At 43.8% G+C, this 21864-nt stretch overlaps 1 protein-coding gene across 3 annotated transcripts in view; it reads left to right on the top strand.

Moving 5' to 3' along the window:
* Positions 1-21864, top strand: part of LOC114201431 (transducin-like enhancer protein 1) — a 94704-nt gene that overhangs the window by 21208 nt on the left and 51632 nt on the right. For 2 of the 3 annotated variants that reach the window (XM_028094103.2, XM_028094102.2), the window contains exons 5-6: positions 7215-7277; positions 8688-8762. In XM_028094103.2, the coding sequence (XP_027949904.1) occupies positions 7215-7277; positions 8688-8762 (138 nt within the window). Of the gene's footprint in view, positions 1-7214; positions 7278-8687; positions 8793-21864 lie in introns of all 3 variants that reach the window. The other variant, XM_028094101.2, reaches the window with a different exon arrangement.

Here is a 21864-nt window from a genome sequence, read left to right as displayed (position 1 = left end):
CTTCTGAAGAAAGTCTCCAGGCAGGGAACCTTTCCCCTCCTCTAAAGGGCAGGGGAGAGTATTGGGAGATTATTTACAGTGCTTTGCATAGATCATTTTAGGCATGCAGTTTTTATTCACACATCCTGGATTTTTCTTAGGTATATCCGATGTCATCTTTAGGATGTAGAGATGTATTCTGTGGATGTGCTTTTGTGGATTTTCCTTTCCTGGAGTGCTGGACTGTCTGATGTTAGGGCTGATGCATGAATTCTCTCTGCCTATGAAGGGGAGGATGAAAGTGCGGTGAGTTGGGTGGCTGCTCTTTGTTTGCAATTTATAACTGAAGTCCGTTATAAAACTCTTCCTCTGCCTTGCAAAGCACCTCTGCCATGTCAGTGACAGACGGGGGCCACTTCTTGGGGTACTGTTGTCGGCCAAGGGATGACATGCTCTTGACTCTGTGCTGCCACGGTCCTACTTGGGCTGTATTGCTCTGCAGACAAGGCTGAGTTCATCAGCTTTGTTTCTTTTGAGCTTGTCCCCATTTCCCACTTCACTTCCTCGCGACAGGAGCAGGCAGAGGAAGTGGCTTCTAATCTTGCTTTATGATCCTGGGCAAATCATTTCCTTTCGGCATTGGTTTCTCCGAGTGTGGTAAGAGGATTGCCAGAGGGCTGAGCACCCAAAGGGTTTCCAGCTTTGCCAGCATTGTCATGACTCAGCACCACAGTCAATCACAGGCGTGGTGGGCCTGACTACCCTTCTCTCCCTTCCCTGTGCCATCATACATTTAAACAGTCAATCATGGGTGGTGTTCCCGAGGTCACTGGAGGGGAAAAAAAAAGTTACAGATAACCCTGCCACCCCAGCATAATCACTGTTTTTATTTTGGGTATCAAATTTCAGTGTTTGGCCACATGCGTATGTTTAAAAAAAAAAATAGGCGCACTAACACCACATCTTTGTTCTTCCCCTCCTGCTCCATCTAGTAAATGGGTTGGCCATTTAAGCATCATTATCCATAAAAATCACCTTAATGGTTACTGGCTCCATGCCTTTGGGTTGGTGTAGTGTATTTAACCATTCTCCTAGTCTTAGACAACTGATTTCTTAGGAGTGCAAATGTTAAGTTTTTCCAAAAGCTCTACAGATGGTTGTGATGTGTGGAGCTGCTGTTATATCTTTACCTGGCTTTTTCTCTTTTGCTTTGGAGAGTGCTGCAGTGAACAGCTTCATGCATGGAATGCTTTTCATCGCAACTATTTCCTTAGGATACATTCTTAGCTGTGGGAAGCCTTACCGAAGGGTTTGAATAATTTCATGCTCTTGAAACACATTGCCCAGTTCTTTCCAAGACGACTGTACCACTTTACTCTGTCATCAGTAATGTATGATTGTTCCAGTTTCCCAGAGGACTCATCATTGTTGGATTTTATTAATTTTTTTCTTTTTTTCTTAAACTAACTTAACTTGTGCGGAATGACCCTCCTTACATACAGCAAAATTTGCATTTTATTTGGTTGTCGGTGAGGTTAAACGTTTTCTTTTTCTGTATTTCAGGCTGTCATTTCACAGACTCAGACTTCTAGTCAGAGGGATTTAGAGAGGGGCGTCTGGGTGGCTCAGTCTGTTAAGCGCCTGCCTTCAGCTCAGGTCATGATCTCAGGGTCCTGGGATCGAGCCCCACATCGAGCCCCACATCGAGCCCCACATCGGGCTCCCTGCTCGGCGGGGAGCCTGCTTCTCCCTCTCCCACTCCCCCTGCTTGTGTTCCTGCTCTTGATATCTCTCTCTCTCTGTCAAATAAATAAAATCTTCACCAAAAAAAAAGGGATTTAGAGATTATTTCCTTTTTTTGTATGCTTTGTTTTTCATGTTCTTGCCTATTTATCTGTTGCCAGACACTTCTTACCAACACTCCACTGAATTTTTCTCTTGGCTTCCCGCTTGGTTCAAGGAAACCAAAAGATCAGTTTGCCAGCCCTCAGCACAAGCAGCATTTTTTATGAGCCATCAATTTGCAATTTAATGGTGGTGGAGTTTCCCCTCCCTAAGCTGACTTTGGGCAAGGTGCCACTGGATTGCTTTGAGACCCATGGGCAATTACTCTTGAGCAGTCTTCGCCCTGTTTGAGCTTCAGACAGCACTCATTATATATTATTCTGCGTGTAATGGCGAAGTGGGCAGACGTCGGGGGGTGGGCTCTTTGGTAATTAGACAAGGCGTAAGGAGTATGAAAAGGTGGAGAGCCGAGCCCTTAGGAATCATAAAATCCTAAAACTTCAAGTTCACATGCCCAGAAGGACATGTGTTCTCTTTAGGAGCCCTGCAGAATACGCCAGGATTTGGTTCCTCGCTGGTCTTGGAGGTATTTGACTATATTGAACTTAGTTAAAATATCCATGCACCTGAATCTCATGCCTCCTAAGATAGGATTTCTTCCTGTAAACAGTCTTATTCAGATGCTGTTGAGGAACAGCTTATCTGGTTGCATCTTGGTCACTGAATTTAGGGTGTGTGGGGATTCCATCTTATTTCCGTGAAGCATTCCTCTGAAAGTGTGTTGAATGTGTGCCATGCAGTCAGTGTTAGTGGGGCAGGTCTGGTAAGGAGCTGTGTCCGCGTTCAGAAGGAGTCTTGCTCTCATGCTTCCCGTCTTGCATGGAGAATACTTTAATGCCAGAAGCTGTTAGGAAACTGGCCGGAAGCTTTATGTAAACGTGATTTTATTTATTTTATGTTTTTAAGATTTTGTTTATTTGTCAGAGACAGAGCGACAGAGACAGTACAAGCAGGGGGAGCAGCAGGCAGAGGGAGAAGAAGGCTCCCCATTGAGCAAGGAGGCTCATATGGGTGGGACTCGATCCCAGGAGCCCGGGATCATGACCTGATCGGAAGGCAGATGCTTAACCGACTGAGCCACCCAGGCGTCCCTTTGTAAACATGATTTTAAACATATAGCCTTCCTTTGCTAAATGACAGTAGGATTATGAAGGGCCTAGAGGAATGTTTATTGGTGTTACAGGGCAGCTTCTAAGTGGATTTGAGGAAGGCCTTGAAGGGTCAGGGTAAGAGTCTAGCACTTTGTAATAGTGTAGCTATAGTTGACATAGTTGCTCCCTTGATTCTGACTAAACGATTGGCAGAGACCTGGGGCCCAGAAGTTGAAGTGACTTCCCTGAAGACACCTAGTACTCATCTGCTGAGATGCAAACCCAAGTTTTTGGATTATCAGGGCCAGCCCTGTTATCATAAGTGAATCAGTGAGGGGAGTTGGCATTGACAAGGAGAATAGCAGATCGTTCTGGGCAGGTAATTTGGATTCCTGCTTCCTGCTCCCCCAGTGTGTGGTGGCTAAATCCATGAAGTAAGGCTTGATGCTGGGGCCTTTCACCTCTGGTTAAGTTTCTGGGCACGAAGTTGCCTTGCAGATCCGGTTTGGGGAAAGCTCTTGAACGCCTTAATGTTGTTGCTTTACATAGTGTCCTAAATACAAGGCACAGGGAAAATTTATTTATAAGTGTCATGACTATTAGCAGGTACTGAATGTATCTTCAGCTTTGGGCAGGAGAATGATTTCTAGGTGGAAAATACGGTTTGCTTTGGGTTTTTTGTTCATTTGTTTTTCCACTGGAGTTGTCCAGCCTTCCGAGCAGGTAGAAGACAGTCTTAAAAGAGTCTGAGAACTTTTCTTAATGCCTGCTTAAGCTGGGTCAAATGTCCCGTTTCACCTGCTTGCAAACTCCGTGGTCAGAGGCCCAGGTAGCAAACTGTTGCTTGTTAATTTGTGCTGAATTAAAGATCTTACCAGAATATCCTTGCACTGAAGCAAGAGATAATACTAAAGAATTATTGTCGGTTTTTATGCTGCCGTCCACACTATTTTCAGGGCTGGGGAGAATGTTTATGAAACCCTCCTGGGATGGCGGTGATGTTTTCGAGCTCATAAGGCACTGTCAGGGAAACAGGTTGCATCCTCACGCTGCAGGAGGGTAGGTATAATGTCATTAGGGAGAATCAGGGCAGCTTGAAGAATTTCAGGGTAAACCAGAGGTGAAATCTGAATTTAGCTTTGTGGCCCCAAATCAGGCTCACTTGTCAGAGGCTAGTTTAAGATGAGGGCTCAGAGACCTGGCAGGAGCAGGGGACAGCTGGGGTAACAGCCTCCTATGTTGCTCTTATTTCCATTCTTTCTTCAGACCATTTATTGAGAATTCCCAGGACAGATGGTATGGCTTTTGATGTCTCTTCATCGGTCTGAGCTTTGATCTTTAACCTCCTTCTGTTTCAATTTTACCTACTCTCACCTAATTTATATTGTTTATGCTTTAATCTGTACTTCTTTTATTTTGTTTTTAGGAACTTTCATATTATTAAAGGTTTATGAGTTCATTCCATTCAGGGTCTTCACTGTCCCCTGACAGTTCAGTTCAGTTCTACCTTGAAGCCATCCTATGGAATAACACATATCATTATTATAGAGATCATCTTTTCTTCTTAAACCAAAATAAATTCCATTAGCAGCACTAGGAAGAAAGTTAAGAATGGCATCTATGATTTTGGGGTGTTCTAACCCTGACCCAAAAGCCGGGAACATAGGAAAAATATTCTTTAGTAAATGACCACATAAAAATTTAAAATTACTTTTGGCAACAAATCCACAGTAAGCAAGGTTGAAAGACAAGTGGCAAGCTGGAAAAGCTATGGAAAGTGTTGATATTTGTCATATGGAAAGAATGACAGAAAGACAGTGATGAATAAATACCAAGGGGAAAATAAAGGAAGGAAAATAGTGGACTAGTAAATATGTGAAAAGATGTTTAGTTAGCTTCAAGAAGAATCTAAGTAATGCAAATAAAAATGAGATCATTGTTTTAATCTATTAGGTGGATAGAGATTAAAAAAAAAGGTCAACAAAACCCAGTATTGACATTGGGTAGGAGAGCAAGCCCCCGCATAGATGGGTGATATAGTAAATTGGTAACCTTCTCTGCTGGGCAGTTTATCAGCATGCATTACAGGATAAAACATGTATACCCTTTGACCTCGCAGTTTCACTTCTAGCGATTACTTTTAGAGATCTATGTAGAGGGCTATTTGACACAGAGTTTGTAATTGTGGAAAATTAGATCAAGCGTAAATATCCACTGATACCAGGAGTGTTTAACCACCACTATGCTTATATAGTGGAATGATGTTCTTATTCACCTTTGTAATTTATTGAGTGGGAGGATATCCATAATACAGTTTTGGGTGGAAATAACATATTATAGGAAAGCCATGTATATAATGGGACCCCTTGGTGTAGGAAGCGCACCTTTCTACTCTGGGCTTGTATGCATGAGCCATGTATATAATGGGACCCCTTGGTGTAGGAAGCGTACCTTTCTACTCTGGGTTTGTATGCATGTGTGCATTGAGAGCGTGGAGTGATCCTTTCCAGAATCACCAAAATCTTACCTGTGGTTATCCCTGGATGATAGACTTGAGTTTCTTTTGACTTTTTTTTTATATTTCTGTATATATATCTCGTTGTGTGCCTGTGTATGCTCAAAGCGAGCATATATCCTTTAAAAGTGGACCTTAAGTGTGAATTTTGGAGAAGGGGAAAGTACAGAATGGTATTGGAATGTACAGTAGGTAGGGAGTAAGGAATAAGGACCTACAAGTCCACAAAGGGCATCCCTACTCCTATACATGTACTCAAGTATATATTCCTGTTGCAAAGGAAGGGGAAGCCTGCCCATACTTTCGAGGAGAGCCATGACCTTGAGTTAGCTTGAGTGTGTGGCTATGATCAAATGAGCTGGGTGGGGCTGACACAGTTGTTTTTGCACCTGGTACAGCTGCACCTTTTTTGCATATATCTGTGGCCCCGCTGGTTAAAGCAAGGTCATGGTTTTGCTCTCTGTACCAGTCATTTCCCCCTTGCTTCCAAGGCGAGATCTGAAACCCTATCTCATTGGTGGTCAGGGAGAATTGAGTTGTTTGGGCCTAAATCCCATCCCTGAAAACCAAAGGCCTTGTTGCTCAGTTAACTAGGATCATCTTGGAGGATGAAGGCAGCTTTTTTTAATGTACTTGATTATACAGTTTCTGAGTTTTCTACTTCATCTTACTTATTCTGTTCTGTTTCTCAAGGGCATGGTCTGTATGCTTCATAATTTTCTTCTCCTCATGTTCCTTTTCATTGCCTAATTCAGTAATAGAGGTGGCATTAGTAAGCATTGACAGAAAATGATGAAATAAATAAGGTCAAGGCTAGGACTCTTCAGATGACCTTTTCTTTTTCTTTTTTCTTTTTTAAAGCAGAACTGGTTCTTCAGAGTTAGAGGAAAGCAGAGCTGCTTTGCCATTGCAGGAGATTGGAGGACGGGTGGGCAGGTGGATTCTACCCTAGACTGGAAGCAGAGCACTCTTGTTGCCTCCCTTGGCCAGTTTGTCTCTTCCAGCAGAGGGAATGCTGGGGATTTGGAACTGAGCAGGGACCTCTCCTACTTTCTTTACAAAAGCCTGTGCCACAAACACTCAGGACACATTTTGTGACCTTCAGCTGACCCGTGGGACTCTCTCAGCAAGGTGCTTGCATTTGATGCCGCATTGTGGTGAAACCCGACAGATAACCCAGCACATCTCGATTTGACCCTCATGCTGGACCATGGGTTCTGTTTCAGCAATGTTTTCTTGGCCTGTTGAAATAGACTCAGTGAAGGCTACTAATGTTAAGGTCCCATTTGAATTGTGTAAGAGTTGGGACAAGCAGGAAGGTGGTCCGTGGGCTCCTTTCTTCTCTCTCACTCTTCACCTTATCTTGAAGGCTAGACCGAGTTTGTTGGTGCCCCTGCCCCACTGGCTTCTGACACCAGTTGGAATGAACTTGCTATAACAACATAAAAATGCGGTAGTACACCATAACTGAAGAAGCATACGAGGGGGTTTGCACTCACCAGGTTAAAGGATCATATAGCCTTAAGCCACGTAGATTTTCTGACTCAAACTACCCATTATCTTTTCTTTAAGTGACCAATAAAGCGTGTGATTATGTCTTACTTTGCAAATGGGATTAATACCTACTGTTTATCTGAAGATAAATATTAGCAACATAGCTTGGGAAAGCAATTTTATGCCCTCAAGAGTGAGGTAGTGGAGGGCGAAAGTTTTGGGTATGATGTTTTATCTTTCTGAACTGATTATGAAGTATACTAAACATTTATATGGCTTTGTCTTTATAGACTGAAATCGCCAAGAGATTGAATACAATTTGTGCACAAGTCATCCCATTTCTGTCTCAGGAAGTAAGTAAAACTGTTCAGCTGTTAAAGTGCAATTATGTTGCTTCTCTGTTTGCAAATTAGCTAGTTTTAAGATGTTAATTTTATCACAAGGAACAAGTGTAAAGAACATCTGCTACAGCTGAAGTGAGTAAACCCCCTGCTATCCCATCTAACAGAGCTGAGGGCACACTGTAAACATGGTGTCTATAGCTCAACCCCAAATTAATGTTTTTTTTTTCCCATGGAAGACTGCAAAATGACGATCCACCGTAAAGCTTTGCTTTTCTATGAGGAGTAGTATAAGCTTGGGAAGCTACTGATGATTCAAGTGTCCTTCTAGAGAGCTTTTCCTGTACTGTATTTTTTAAAAATGGTTCCATCAGGGTTGACTTGACCATGGAAGCAGGTGTTTGATTTGTCCCTTTACATCAAGTCAGGTCTGCGTGGGAAAAGCTCTTTATATGAGTAATCTGTGAAATGGACTCAAAACCAATATAGTTTAGTTTTGCCTTCAAGTTTACTTTTGGATACAAGCTAGTAAATGATAAACTGTGTGTTCAGTGTGTACAGGATGCATGTATCTTGAGACAGTGAAAAGCTTACTGGGACCCACAGCTAGAATACCGGGTATCTGTTCCTTTTGAAATCTGCTGCTCCAGAGTGGATAGCAGGTCTCCTCTTTGCCTTTTCCAGTGTAACGTCTACTCATTGATACAGTTTAGATGTGTTGGTCTTTGGAATGGTGTTAGACTTTAGTAATACTGGTTTCTGCTGCAGTCTCATGCCTCCCAAAGCAAAGATGCGGCTTTGTTTTTATTTGTGAGTGGAGTTGGGAGACATGGAGAGTGTTCCCAGCCTGTGAATTAAGAGTTGGGGGGGGGGGGAATCCTTCCTTTTCCCCTCAGGCGGATAAAAAAATCTTAAGGCTAAAGAAGGAGTGGAATCCCCCAAAACTACTGGCGGGTTAAGATTTGTTGACCAGAGAAGTAATCAAGATCGAATGTTTAAATTTTAAGTATAGAAATGGGGGTTTTAAACTGGCTGTCAGCTTTACCTGCTCAAACTTAACAGTGAACCCCTTTTGCAAACCTGGGTCATCTTCCAAATCCCCAATACCAGTGATTTTCTAAGGCTTCAGGTTACCATTTTGACGTCATCTTTGACTTTTCTATCATTCCAACCCCAAAATTCCCATCAGAAGTGGGAACTAGTGTTGGTTAGAAATAAGGGAAGCCTCGTCCTCTGTTTTCCTTTTCCTGCTGTACATGTGTTCTGTGAAATAATCCGTGCTTGAGAAACTTCCCATTTAAATCCATATTCTGCTTGAATCTGCATTGCATATGCTTTTATATTTTTATTGTTGTTTTTGGAAGGTACAGTGAAGTTCTTTGGCTGCCTTGCTAACACTTTTTCTTCTCCTTATTTTCAAAGCATCAACAACAGGTGGCCCAGGCTGTCGAGCGTGCCAAGCAGGTGACCATGGCAGAGTTGAATGCCATCATCGGGGTACGTGGCCTACCAGGTCTACCTCCTACAGTGTGTATAACCAGCTTTCATTTCTTATTAATTTGATGGCTTAATCTATCTGTATATATAATGTCCTGTAGGCTTAACGTTGGCTTGTCGGTAAGGGTGGGGGAGGAGGGCTCAGGTATGCGAGGTGTGTAGGGGAAGACAGATGAGCATAAGGAAGGTGATAGAAACATTTTTAGGAGGGGAAGAAAAATAGATCTATTCAGTGGGAAAATAGATACAGTTTATACCCTGACACTTAAACCGCTGTTGCTCTCTTAGTCAAGTAAAAAGCTCCAGGTTAGAGTTTTAAATACTTTCCTTACTTCGGGCTTATTATAACTTTGGATCACAGGTTGGTCAAGACATGTCTCAGTGTGATCCTTTCCTTTAGCCATCTTTGCTTTTGCCTTTTCCTTTCTGGGGTGTTAGACCCAAGAGAACTGTTTGCTCTTTCTCTTCCTTGTGCCTCTTGCATGAATTTTTAAGTGGCGCCCCATTGGAAAGAGCGCTCTCTTGCCGTTGAAGAAGTGATAATTGTCTGCCCCAGTGCTCTCTAGCTTTTCACCAGGTTTCTGCTCTCCTGCCTTGAGTTCAGTTAGCGCTCCACGCCGACCACTGGTTGTCAGTCACAGGTCGTTTGCTTTGCATTAATGAGCCCAGTGTCCATCTCATCCCCCCGCCAGTCCCCCACCCGTTCCCCCCACCACATCCCCCTGAGTTCGCCCTCACCCCTGCAGGCCCGGGGACCCCGGGATGGTTCTCATGTTTTCTGCCCTTCCAGACTAAGCCAAAGAAGTAGCTGAAACAAGGGACCATCCTTTCTGATTTTATTCATATGTGAGTGCCTTGAGCGGATTCAAATCACTCATTTATCAATTTATGTTAATTGCTTGTGAGAAGATGCCCTGCTGGTCTTTATAGTTCCCTCAGACACTTTGTAATGATAATTAGACATGCTGCTGTACGGATTAAGAGTGCCATAGTCCAATGACGGCCACAGACAATGGAACCAGTTAATCCATCAGGGTTTAAAATTACATCCCAACTGGAGATGGAGAAAAAACATAAGAGCCGAGGAGGATTAAAGAATGAGCCTCAGCTTGAAAACTCTCCTTTCATCAGTTTCTCAATTGCCGATCTGCAGTCGGGTTGCCTGTGGTAAGCTATTGGCAGTCAATTAGGTGAAATAAAGTGGGAGGGTGACCTTCATTTCCTTTTAATAGCTTTTTCCTCCCTGAAATGGGGAGCTTCAGTGGATTTTCAGCTTAAATTTTATTCAAGCTGCTTTATTACACTTGACAGCTTAGCTCTGCATAAACAATTCTCCCCTCCTCCTCTTCCCCCCAGAACCAGGCTCTGCCTTTCTCTCCCGCCCCCCCCCCTTAGATCACATTTTTGACTGTTACTTAGTGGGCTCTCTAATCACATTCAACAAAAAACACAATTACATCTGCATTTGTCGGCTGCCTTCTGTACCCTTTTCTTGTGTAATGAATTGCTTTATTTCAGAGATCAAATCAAATATTCACTGGTACTTTTGCATGTACCGTGTTTGATTAGCAAAGACTAATAGCAAATTGTACTTGTAGCTCGAGCACAGAAATTTTTTAACCCAAATGAATGAGGATGGAAAAGCCTGTTTTGATTAAAGAGAAACATATGCAAAGCAGTTTTCAAGTACCCAGTTACACTTTGTGGAACATGTTTGTTTTCTGATAGTCTCTAGATTTTTATATATCCTTTCTCGATGGTGAACCTCGCGCCCGTAAATTCTCCAAGGCCCTGTCCAGTCCCACACGTTAGAAAGGAGGAAATTGTATTAACCAGATGTTTATAGGTAAGACTCCTTTTGAACTGAATCGGAAAATGAAAATGGCAGGTCGCTTGAGAAGGGCAGATGAATCGCTAATTTTATGAATGGCTTTCATCCAGGAAACATGTTGTTGAGATTATAAAAGCAGATTAGCTCTGATAGCTAGCAACAATAACCCAAATCAGGGAATTGGGCCCCGAGCACAAGACTTAACGCCAATTGCATGTCTTCAGCCTACTAGCATGTGCGGTTTTCCTAATTGTAAATTTTTGGCTCAGTCTATTAATTTATGTCAGAAGGCTCTTTGAAAGTTTGTAGTGATCAATAATTATCCTGCACCGTAAGTTTCATGCTCTGGCATATGCTTGATTTTTGCTCGAAAGGAATTGTGCGTGTCCTGGAAAATTGAAGTGGCATAAAATTGGGTTGACAATTCAGTGGACCTTTGCACCCCTTCATTGAACATGCAGTGTGTCAACCTGTCTCCCCAGAGGGGAGAAGGCTCCAGGAGGCTGTCTGTTCCTACAGGCAGCAGCTGTGCACAGAGTAAATGCAGCCCCCGCTTGATAGCTGCTGTCAGTATCACTCAGGGACCCGCTCAGGACGAAGAACAATGGGAGAGGCCACGCTCTTCGTCAGCATCGACTTTCAGGCTAAGAAAAGAAATAGTAATTTAACGGTTTAGACATCTATTACAAGTGTGAAAGATCATGAAAGAGTAGCCTTTAAAATGCAAAGGAGTCGAAACATTCTCCTTCCCTTTAAGGTACAATCAAGGGGCTTACTGCTTGCTTGGCAGGGCTAAAGACGTTTCTCTTTAGCAGACCTGGAAAACGTGAAATCTTCTCAAGGACGCCAACGCTGCTAAGGTGGGCTCAGCTTGTGTCCTGGGACTGTGGATTGGTCTTGGAGGAGGAAGAGAGAGTTTCTCTTTTTTTCCGTCTGTGTTGAGTGAACTAATGATGCCCATTTCTCGCCAGCATGGGAAACTTAGTTCTCCTACCTGACAAAAAATACTGAATTTTAAACCTTTTCCACTCCAGACACTACCTGCCTTCAACTTACATAGATTACTGGTATTTCAGAAAGATAAGCTTCTTAGATACTTGATATTTGGAGAAACTGTTGAAATAGTTACACTTCATGTGATACTTCTTTTAAACAGTTGTGACGGATAGCAAATTTGATAATTGGCAGAATAATAACTGCAACCCTACTTTTTGAATTTTGCTTTTTATTAACTCTTTTGCTATTAAACGTATTATGTTCTTGTAGCAAGAGTAATAATGCAGAGATCTTAATAGGTATAGGGTTTATTTGGTGTGACTACATAACTCACTTGTGCTTCAGAAAACAGGTTCGTGTGGGAAGGGAACTTACTGGAGACCTTAATTTTTTTTTTTTTTTTATTTATTCCTTACATCAGTACAGCCTCCATGATGTAAGCAGACTTCCTCAAAGATTTTTTTCCCCCAATTTGGAATTCTGTTTAAAATGCTCAAAACAAAATAGATGACAACACTTTGTGGAATGGTTGATAACTTCCTGAAGGCAGGGAAAATGATTGAAGGACTCTTTGAGATCATTTTCCCTTGTATTATTTGAGGGAGCTTGGAACTAAGAACTTTCTTCTACTTGCTATGATAATAATTGATTTTAGTTGAGATTGGACTTCCAGATAATTAGTGTTATCTTTTAGTGGGTTTATATCACATGTAGTTAATACGGATCATATACTTATAGTTACGTATGTATTTGTACACATACGCTTTTTTTTTTTTTTTTTTTTTTTTAGAATTGAGGTATAATTTACATGTTGTGAATTGCACCAATCTTAAATATATAGGATGATCACTTTGGCATGAGCACACACCCTGTAACCCACACTACTTTCAGGGTGCAGATTCTCTCCTTCACCCCAGGAAGTTCCCTTGTACTTTTTCTCAGCCAGTGTTTCTCCACCCCTAAAGAAGGTTGCTTTTTGCTTAAAAAAGTAAAATATGATTGGCTGAGTGTAATTTAAAAAGAAAAATTGCATAATCGGATATCCACTTGCATCCAAGTACTGACTGCCCAGCCAGCTTCATGGTGCTTTGTGCTCATCTTTCTTTCTTTTTTTTTTAATAAAGATTTTATTTATTTATTTGACAGAGAGAGGGAACACAGGCAGGGGGAGTGGGAGAGGGAGAAGCAGACTTCCTGCTGAGCGGGGAGCCCAATGGGGGGCTCGATCCCAGGACCCCGGGATCATGACCTGAGCCGAAGGCAGACGCTTAACGACTGAGCCACCCAGGCACCCCATGTGCTCATCTTTCTAAGAGCGTTTGCCTTGTGTTTTACCTTGCACAAAGGTAAAGCATAGGTCTAGGGTCAGATGGACTTGAGTAGGACACTTGGTGCTGCCACTTGGTAGCTTTGCGACCCCATACAATCAGTTAACCTCCTTGAGTGTCCCCATCTGCAGATGGGTAATACCATCTACCCTGGATGGCTCTTGTGGGGATAGGACCTTGGCTGGCAGCCTTTACCCAGCATGGTCCTGACTCCTTGAACTGTGGTTCTGTCTACCTTGTTTCTGTAAGTGCCTATAGCAGATCTGTGGGTCCAGTTGGCAAAGTCTCGTGTGAGGGGTGGTGGCCCCGAGCAGCGGGTCACTTCCCCTTTAGTCGTTTCTAGTGGTTACATGGATGTCAGTGTTTGAGATTAGACCCATCCAGATGCTCTGCTCCTGCCACTCAGTTGTCATGCGTGAATGGCCTTTACTGAGGATGTAGCAGTGAAGAAGCCTTGGCTATTTAACTTGATCAACAGACGTAAGGTTCAAAACAGAAGGGTAAAAGTTAAGTTTTGGGAGCAGATGGAGAGAAAATTGAGAAGCAGAAGTGAGTATAAGACATCGTTGGCTTCCTTACTTAGGAGAAAGGGGAACAAGGCCTTTGCTGGCCCTGAGGGGTTGCACAGATCATTGTGATGGAATTGGAAGGAGAGAGAGAAGAGATGGCCAGATGACCAGCGGGGATTGTCCTTCCCATACCACAGAATGCCTGATTTTTGACAGCCGTCCCAGTGCTGACTGTGGGATGTAAGAAAATTTGAGCAGTTGCTCATAGCAATGCCTGTGAACATCAGGAACTCAAAACATTTGGGGTTAGTGTCGGCCACCTTGTTTTTCCGTTCTCATTTAATTGGTCCTAGTCTGACTTAATGTCCTGTGAACAGAAGAACTTCTGTCAAGGCCTTTGGGGCTCCAGTTATTGGTCAGATGTTTATATCCCTGCTTCATAGGTGAACTTAAAATTCTCTATACTTTAAAACAACTTAGTATAAAATAAAAGAGGTCTAGAGGCTTTTCTGGTGTCTGTGTGTAGGGGATGGCTGTGAGTACAAACTCCTGATGTGTCTGTAGAAGGAGGATTCCTGTCCTTAAGAGATTGAGTTGTAGACCTAAAGGCTCCCCATTGTTGCATGAGATGATTGGTTTAAGGATTAGCAAAATGTTGGATTATTTTTCTCCTCAGGCTGTAGCTGTCAGCTATCTATAGGATTGTAGTGTGTGAAGTTTAAGAGGATGAGGTTAGCCTCTTATTCTTATGAGTATGCAGTTAATCCCTGGAAAGCCCATCAATAACCCAGCTGTAAGTTTCTTTATAAAACAAATTTGCCCTCGGAGAATAATGCCTTGCCTGCTACCAAGAGCAGAAAATGACAGGGCTACAACTAGCATGGATATTCTAGCTCTACTTAGATTTAGTGATCTACCCTCCTCCTAAATTCTAGTAGTCCAGCCCTTCTATTAATTTTCCAAGGAGAAGGAGTCTGCTGTGTATCTTACTTCTCCCTGGGTTCAAGTTAAATTTTTTACTGAGAGTACAGGTAGGTATCTCTTCAGGGCTTGGCTTCAATGTCTGGGTTCTTCTGAATAATCAGCGTGGTTTTTTAGTTGCTAGAAAACTTGTTGAGGCACTTTTTAATTTCCCCGCATATATTCATATGATTTGTACTTGATTCCTTGGAAGGAGACATTATCCTATTTTCTCTCTTTTCAGAGTAGAAAGTAGAGCACCCCATTTTAACAGTTAGACCTATGCATTTTTTTAAATTGATGCATAATTTACATACCATAAAATTCGCCGTCCCAAAGCATACGAATCAGGGGGTTTTGGTATATTCACAAACTTGTGCAACTATCACCACACATTCTAGAACATTTTTATCACTCCAAAAAGAAACCCCATATCCATTAACAGTTACCCGCCTTGCCTCCCAGCGCCCCCCCAGTCCCTGCAGCCACTGATCTTTCTGTCTCTCTGGGTTTGCCTGTTCATTTTGTGTAAAAGGAATCCGCTAACATATGTGGCCTTTTGTGGTGAGGTTCTTTCACTTCGCACAGAGTTCTCAAGGTTTATTCATGTAGCATGTACTTCAGTCCTTATTGATGAATAATATTGCATTGTATCAATACACCACCTTTATTAATCCAGTCACCGGCTGATGGACATTGAGGTTGTTTCCAAACCTTTTGGCTGTTTATGAATGATGCTGCAGTGAACGTTGTGTACGTATGGTGAGGACCTGTTTTCTTTTCTCTCAGCTGAACCTGCGAGTGTCCTCACAAGGTCTTGTGCTAACTCAGTTTAACGCTTTGAGCAGCTGCTAGACCGTTTTACAAAGTAATGGATGAGAATACCACTTTCTCAGCATCTTCTCCAGCACTTGTTGTTGTCCATCTGTTTGAGCCTAGACGTTCCAGTGGGTGTGATGTTCGTGGTTTAGATTTGCAGGTTTCTCTGCCGGCTGATGATGTTGAGCATCTTTTCATCAAAGCCTTCCATGGCTTTAGAAGTGTATCTACCTAAATCAACATGGCTTTTTAAAACTTCATTTGATTCAGGCCTTTCAGTCCAGCGCTCTGATCATTGTCATCGCTGTCATCGTCATCCAGGGTAGGCGGGACGAGCAAGGACGTCAGTGATGATGCAGGAGGAGTGGGCCTTTGTGGATTCGCTGCAATGCAGAAAGAGTAAAGATGAGTTCAGGTCTTTTTTTAGAGTTTTAGGCCTTCATCCTGGTGCCTGCCTCCATATAGGCCATCAGTTTTGTCTCTGGGTGTCATTTTCTGTATGCTCCTGCATGGAGATATGGGGCGTTTCAGTGGATTGTTGTTGTTGTTGTTTGTTTTTTTAAATTATGTTCAAGTGGCTTGAGAATTCTTGGCCCCAGTAAGCAGTTTCTGCCTGTTTATCACCCTTGCCACTCTTCACAAGAGAGGCCATTCACATAATGGGAGGTTTTCAGATAACTCCTATAGTAGTGTCCTTGACGTTTCTGCTCCCACATGGCTCTTCCCCATTTTCCCGGCTTGTTTACTGTAGCATGCCAATTTTCTCCTTCTGCAGTCTCCCCAGGTAAGAGCGGAATGTTTTCAAGAACAGGGAAATAGCAAAAATCAAGGAAGAGTGATTTGGCGATAACTGGGAACAAATACTACTTTCCCCACATTTTTTCCTTCTTTAGAAGTGTTTATAATACCAAATGCTATGAATGTCACTTACTGGCATGCTTTTAAAGGCATGAGAGATGCTATTTTGGGGGCATGGTTTCAGTTCTGGTTGGGTTCAGTTTGTGATCTGTGTGACATGGTTTTCCCTAAGGTTATAGAGCAGGGTAGATTTCCGAAATCCAAGTTGATTCTGTGGTGGGTGATAAAGAGCTTAGCATCTGGTGAGGTTAAGGTGGGCGTTGGCCTTCGTTTTCCTTTTGGGTGTCCGTTCCCGTTGTATAGGCAGCTCGGTGGCGATAAAGCACGTGCTACAGCTGTTTTAGAAACACAACTGTGGAAACCACAACACCGTTACATTAAAGCTCTGAATGTAAACAGCAAAGTCGATTTCATTATAGTAACATAATTGACCCAGGCTGCACTAGGTAAAACACGAATTAAAATTCTGAATGCGGCGCTCTTGTTTGACATGGATGAGGTGACTTTAGTCGTTGTGGGTTTTCATTATCATTAACTCAGGGTTTGGTGTTTGTTTTCCTTGTCTCACTCCCAGTCTGTCCACACTGTTTGGGTAAGAGCGAGTGCATGTCTCTCCTTCTGTCAACAGCGAAACCTTTCTGCGACCACCTTGGAGGCGCAAAACACCGATACGTGGACGTTTCCCGTGTAGCTTTTTAAAGTCGTTTGATGAAATGTGAGCTTTTTGTTGTTGTTTGTTTTATTTTAAAATTGTCAGTGGAGTCCACACTGGGAAGCAGATGCTTGTCTTTTGAGTTGTGACAAGGTACTTGATGGCGATGAAGGGACAGTGAACAATTGAGTGTTGAAAAGCATTTTTAGTTTTTAAGCAACAGTTTGTCAGGTCGCTTGCTGTATAAGCACATGAATTCTGATGTAATGGGACAGAATTCCAGCTTAGATCTCTGCTAAAAACGTTCAGCCTCAGCACTATTGACATTTGCGGCTTGTTAATTCTCTGTGACAGGGGGCTGTCCTGTGCATTGTAGGATGTTTAATAGCATCCGTACATAGTCCCTCCCCCCATCCTTCCAGGTGTGACAACTATAAATGTCTCTAGACATTGCCAGATGTCCCCAGGGTGGAGAAAGGAGGGGGTGTCAAAATTGCTGTTTGAAGGGCGCCTGGGTGGCTCAGTCGTTAAGCGTCTGCCTTCGGCTCAGGTCATGATCCCAGCTTCCTGGGATCGAGCCCCGCATCGGGCTCCCTGCTCGGCGGGAGGCCTGCTTCTCCCTCTTCCACTCCACCTGCTTGTGTTCCCTCTCTTGCTGTCTCTCTCTCTCTCTGTCAAATAAATAAATAAAATCTTTAAAAAAAAAATTGCTGTTTGAGAACCACTGGTCATCTGAGAAACTACCTGCATTGCTAAAAACCACCATTGCTCATCAAAAAAGCCTTTTCTTATAGCTTTACAAACTGTTTTGCCTGTGAGTCCTGTGCAGTATAAATCTGCAAGCATTCACTTTAAAAAAGTTTACTAATTAGTGGAAGGTAATGGGGAGGTAGAAGTTTGGGATTTTCCCACCCTTGCTGTCCAGTTTGAAACATCTGAGTTTCCCCCATTGATCTGTGCAGGTTTGGGTCTTTGGAGGACCATTGCATGCAGATTCCCCAGTTTGTAGAGCCATTGGGGTTTTTTTTTTTTTTTTTTTTTTTTGAGGTTTTGCTGGCTGTATAACGATGTCAGTACCTCTTTTGTTCCAAAATACATTTTTAAAGTAGCATTCCTTTCCCCCCTGCCCCCGCTTTTGGGGAAGGTGCCAGGCCCCGGATTGTCTCAGGTAAGCCTTGTTGAGAGAAAATGTCCTTCCACACACACGTGGGACAGGTGTGCTGTCTGTGTGGAGTTGTTTACTCTCGTGGATGTGGGCCCTCTATTCATTCCCGTGTGTGTGTGTGTGTGTGTGTGTGTGTGTATCTCAGATATACTGTTTGTTAATCATCTTCTGAGAGTAGCCATATAAGCTGTCACTGTTTGGGCTTGATTCTTCTTTACCTGCTTCCTTGGAAGAGCGCTGGAGTTAAAGAGATCATCCTTTTCCGGATGTAGGGGCGGAGTATTGGGAAGTGGGGACTAGAGAGCTGGGACTCGTGAGGCACGGATCTAAGAACAAATTCCCATCTTGTCACCTCCGTTAGGGCTGCACGGTAAAGGTGGGGCGTCTCAGCACGTGTGGTATTCTACGCCCTTAGGAGCCTCCACTTACCTGGGAAGGGAAAGACAGTGAGGTCTTCGTTGGAGAAGCAGAGCGCCCTCTCCCTTCCCCATCCTTGGGAACTCTCAGCCTAATTCCTTGTGAACATGGCTGGGCTGCTGGGGTCACAGGAGAAAGGCTGTTCTAGGGAATAAAAGGTTTGTTCTCCTCGTTCTGGCTCTGAGCCCTGTGGCAAGCCAGTCTCTGCTCTGTGAAATGGGATCCATGATGCCCACCCTTCCTGCCTTGGGGGTGTTCTGAGGTGAGGCCAGACAGTGGCCGGGGGTGCAGGTATGTAGGCATGCTGCCTGTCAGGATAAGAAGTAGAGCGTGAGGCTGCAGTATCCATGTTCCTGGGTCTACAGCATCTTCAGTAGTTGTGATCCATCCTTTCAGTACTTAATACTCTTTCCAGTTTGGTAGGATTTTGCTTTAAAAAAAAAAAAAAAGCTTGGGGCACCTGGGTGGCTCAGTTTGGTTAAGCGTCTGACTCTTGATTTTGGCTCAGGTCATGATCTCAGGGTCGTGAGATCAAACCCTGAGTGGGGCTCCATGCTGGGCGTGGAGCCTGCTTAAGATTTTCCCTTCCTCTCCCTCTGCCCTCCACCCCATGTTCTCTCTCAAAAAAAATAAAATATAGCAATAAAAATAAAAAGAAGAAGCAGGAGCAGCTTTCAAAAGGGCCAAGCAAGGGATGGAGAAACTTGGTTGCCTCTAATAACGGATGGTGAGCTTTCTTCAAGGATCCTGGGAAACCAGAGCTGGGTAGAGGTGGGTGTTTCCCAGGGCCAGTTACGGCTGTTGGACATCCCAGTTTTTGTTTTTGTTTATTTTTTTTAAAAGATTTTATTTATTTATTTGACAGAGAGCGGGAGAGAGAGTGAGAGAAAGCACAAGCATGGGGAACAGCAGAGGGAGAGGGAGAAGCAGACTCTGCACTGAGCGGGGAGCCCAACTCGGGGCTCGATCCCAGGACCCTGGGATCATGACCTGAGCCAAAGGCAGTTGCTTAACCAACTGAGCCACCCAGGTGTCCCCGGACATCCCTGTTGATAGTTCTTAGCCTAACTGTGGAGTTTAATCATGTGGGTCTACTTCGCAGCTGTGGCGAAGCCCCTTTATTATATAAGCTAGTTTCTCTTTTCAGTAATATATCATAGAACGCTTTCTAGTTCATCTTTCTAAAAACCAACCTGGATTTGGCAGAAAAGCTCTACTTTCCTTCTCGTGTATCCAGGCATTTGCCTGAGTATGCCTTTGCTGTGACATAAAATCACACCCCTGGAAAAGTCTTTTGGTGACTCTGTTCTGGACTTTTGGGAGAGCGGGGTATGCAGGGAGGGATGAAAGGGTGGTGTCCCCCACCCAGTAGTTAAATCCTTTCCCCTCTGCTTGGCTTCTCTCATCTTGTAATCCGTGCCGTGCTTAATTACCCCGTTGCACTTGCTTGTGTATGCATCATTGCATTTCCCCCCCAGAAGCCGGACATATCTCTTATTCTCTAAGTAATGATAGCAATTGCTGGTAGGGCAGACCTGTTCCTCATCCTTCTCCGAGCACATTTCTTATGGCAGGTGTCTAGTTCCTAATTAAGTGCTAATGAGCATGCCTAGTGGACCATGATGCCGCTCCCGGCCTCTCCAGTTTTATTTCTTGCTCTTGCCAAGCTCTTAAAAGGTGACAGAGCAAGATTCAGTATCTTTGGGATGACAGGAAGGTGATTTTAGGTGTAAAGAAATTGTTATGATCTCAGATGGTGAATGAGGAGTTTATAAATACTTGCCAAGAATACTATTAATGTTCGCCTCTCTGACCTCTTTCTCCCCTTTCCACTCTTCCTCTGCTTAGCCCTGTGCTCCCACCTTTGAAAGAAGGGGAATTTCAAGAGAAGGTTGGCTCCTGAAGATTTTTTTTAGAAGATGCTAGGAGTGGTTGAAAATTTACTGTAAACTGACTGTAGACACCGATTTCTGGCTTTAAGATGCTATTTTGTCTCACTCTTGAGGGCGGGAAGCATGTTTAGGATTCAATTAAAGATCAGTGGCCTGGGTAGAAATTACTGAAGATCTGGCGTGAAGATTTAATATATTCAGTACACACGAGGGGGTAATAAATAAACGAGTAATTGAGTCCCAGGGAAGTGAGCACAAATCAGAATCTTAAGAATTTTCTAACATCACACCTTAGAAATGAGCTTTAATCGTTTTTACTGTCTTATCAAAAACGAGTTTTATGTTGGACAGCTGAAATGTGGCCAGATTTATGGCTCAGGGGCCATTTGTTGGATACTTTTTCATTTACTACAACGTGCTCTGCACTATAATATATGAGAGCACCGGTACTTTTTAGTGTGAACAGATTTCTAACTTCTGGAATGGGCTAAAGGATAGAGGCAAAGGCATTTGGGAGTAGGGGATGTGGGTCACTGTGGGGAGAGTCCCAAACTGTGGGGTTCCTTGTCACGGTCTCTCTGGGTCTCAGTGTTTCCCTCTGTGACATGGAAGGGGGGTGGGTTTGGGGTGTGGGGCTCAGGAGAAGAGAAGCGATAAACACAGTCTCAGGCTACGGTTTCTTCTAGCCGTCACAGCATGGCCCCTGGGGCCTCCCTCTGTGTGTGGTGGGACGGTGACCCGAGTGCAGCCATGAGGGTCATTCCTACATGAACCGCCCCCTACCCCCGCCGCCTGCTGGGAGAACCTCGGCAGTTTCCTTAACGCCCTGCACCTTGGTTTCTTCTGTGAAATGGGAGTGTCCGTGCTTCTTCCTAGGTCTGTGAGGGCTCAGTGAAATAAGGACGCAGGGGTACCTGTGAGGGGAAGGGGCGTGCCTAAGAGATGCTAGATCTTTCTCCAGCCTTCCGTTAATTTAAGGTAGTATTTTGGTTACGCCTCATCAGACCATCGTGGTAAGTTAGCACAAGAATCTTGGGGAAACAGAGTCAACTCGTAATTGGTGACTAGTGGAGAAGAGTAGCGTTACTGGTTTGTAGGGTGCACATCTGTGCCTCCCCCGCTTTAACCTTCCTGAAATCAGGAAGAGTCTTGCATTTGGGGACATACTGGATTTCATCCCCGGAGGTGCTTAGAGATGGATCTAACACGGGAGTGCTAGCCTGGCTGGCTGCTCATCCCATACTCTGCGGGCATGACCCATGCCAGAAGGAGGCAGTGTAGATAGATCTCGAGTTGTATTTTGGGAAGATGGGGAAAGATAACTGTATAGATGGAAGCTTTTGATGAACTGAAAATGCTAATCACATTTTTTCCCCTTTCCTCCCTTTGTCTCTTTGTTCCTGTCATGTGTTTGTTGAACCTCCTGTTGTGTTCCCTCCATTGTGGGTACCTCTGCCCCTCGATGTTGTTGCCACCTCCACCCTCATCCTCTGCGCCTTCCGCTCTCACCTCCTCCCCTTCCTCTCATCGCTTCCTTCTCCCCTTCCTCTCTTACCTCCTCCCCTTCTTCCTCTCCTTCCACTCTCACCTCTTCCTCTCATCTCCTCCTCCCCTTCCTCTCATCTCCTCCTCCTCTCCCCACCCCCACTTCTCTTCCCCTTCCTCTCTCACCACC

The sequence above is a fragment of the Eumetopias jubatus genome, unplaced genomic scaffold (genome assembly GCF_037043125.1).
Source record: "Eumetopias jubatus isolate StellerSeaLion01/CBP00866 unplaced genomic scaffold, mEumJub1_p1.0 scaffold_15, whole genome shotgun sequence".
In the NCBI taxonomy this organism is placed as follows: Eukaryota; Metazoa; Chordata; class Mammalia; order Carnivora; family Otariidae; genus Eumetopias; species Eumetopias jubatus.
This window is presented reverse-complemented; position numbering and strand designations above follow the sequence as displayed.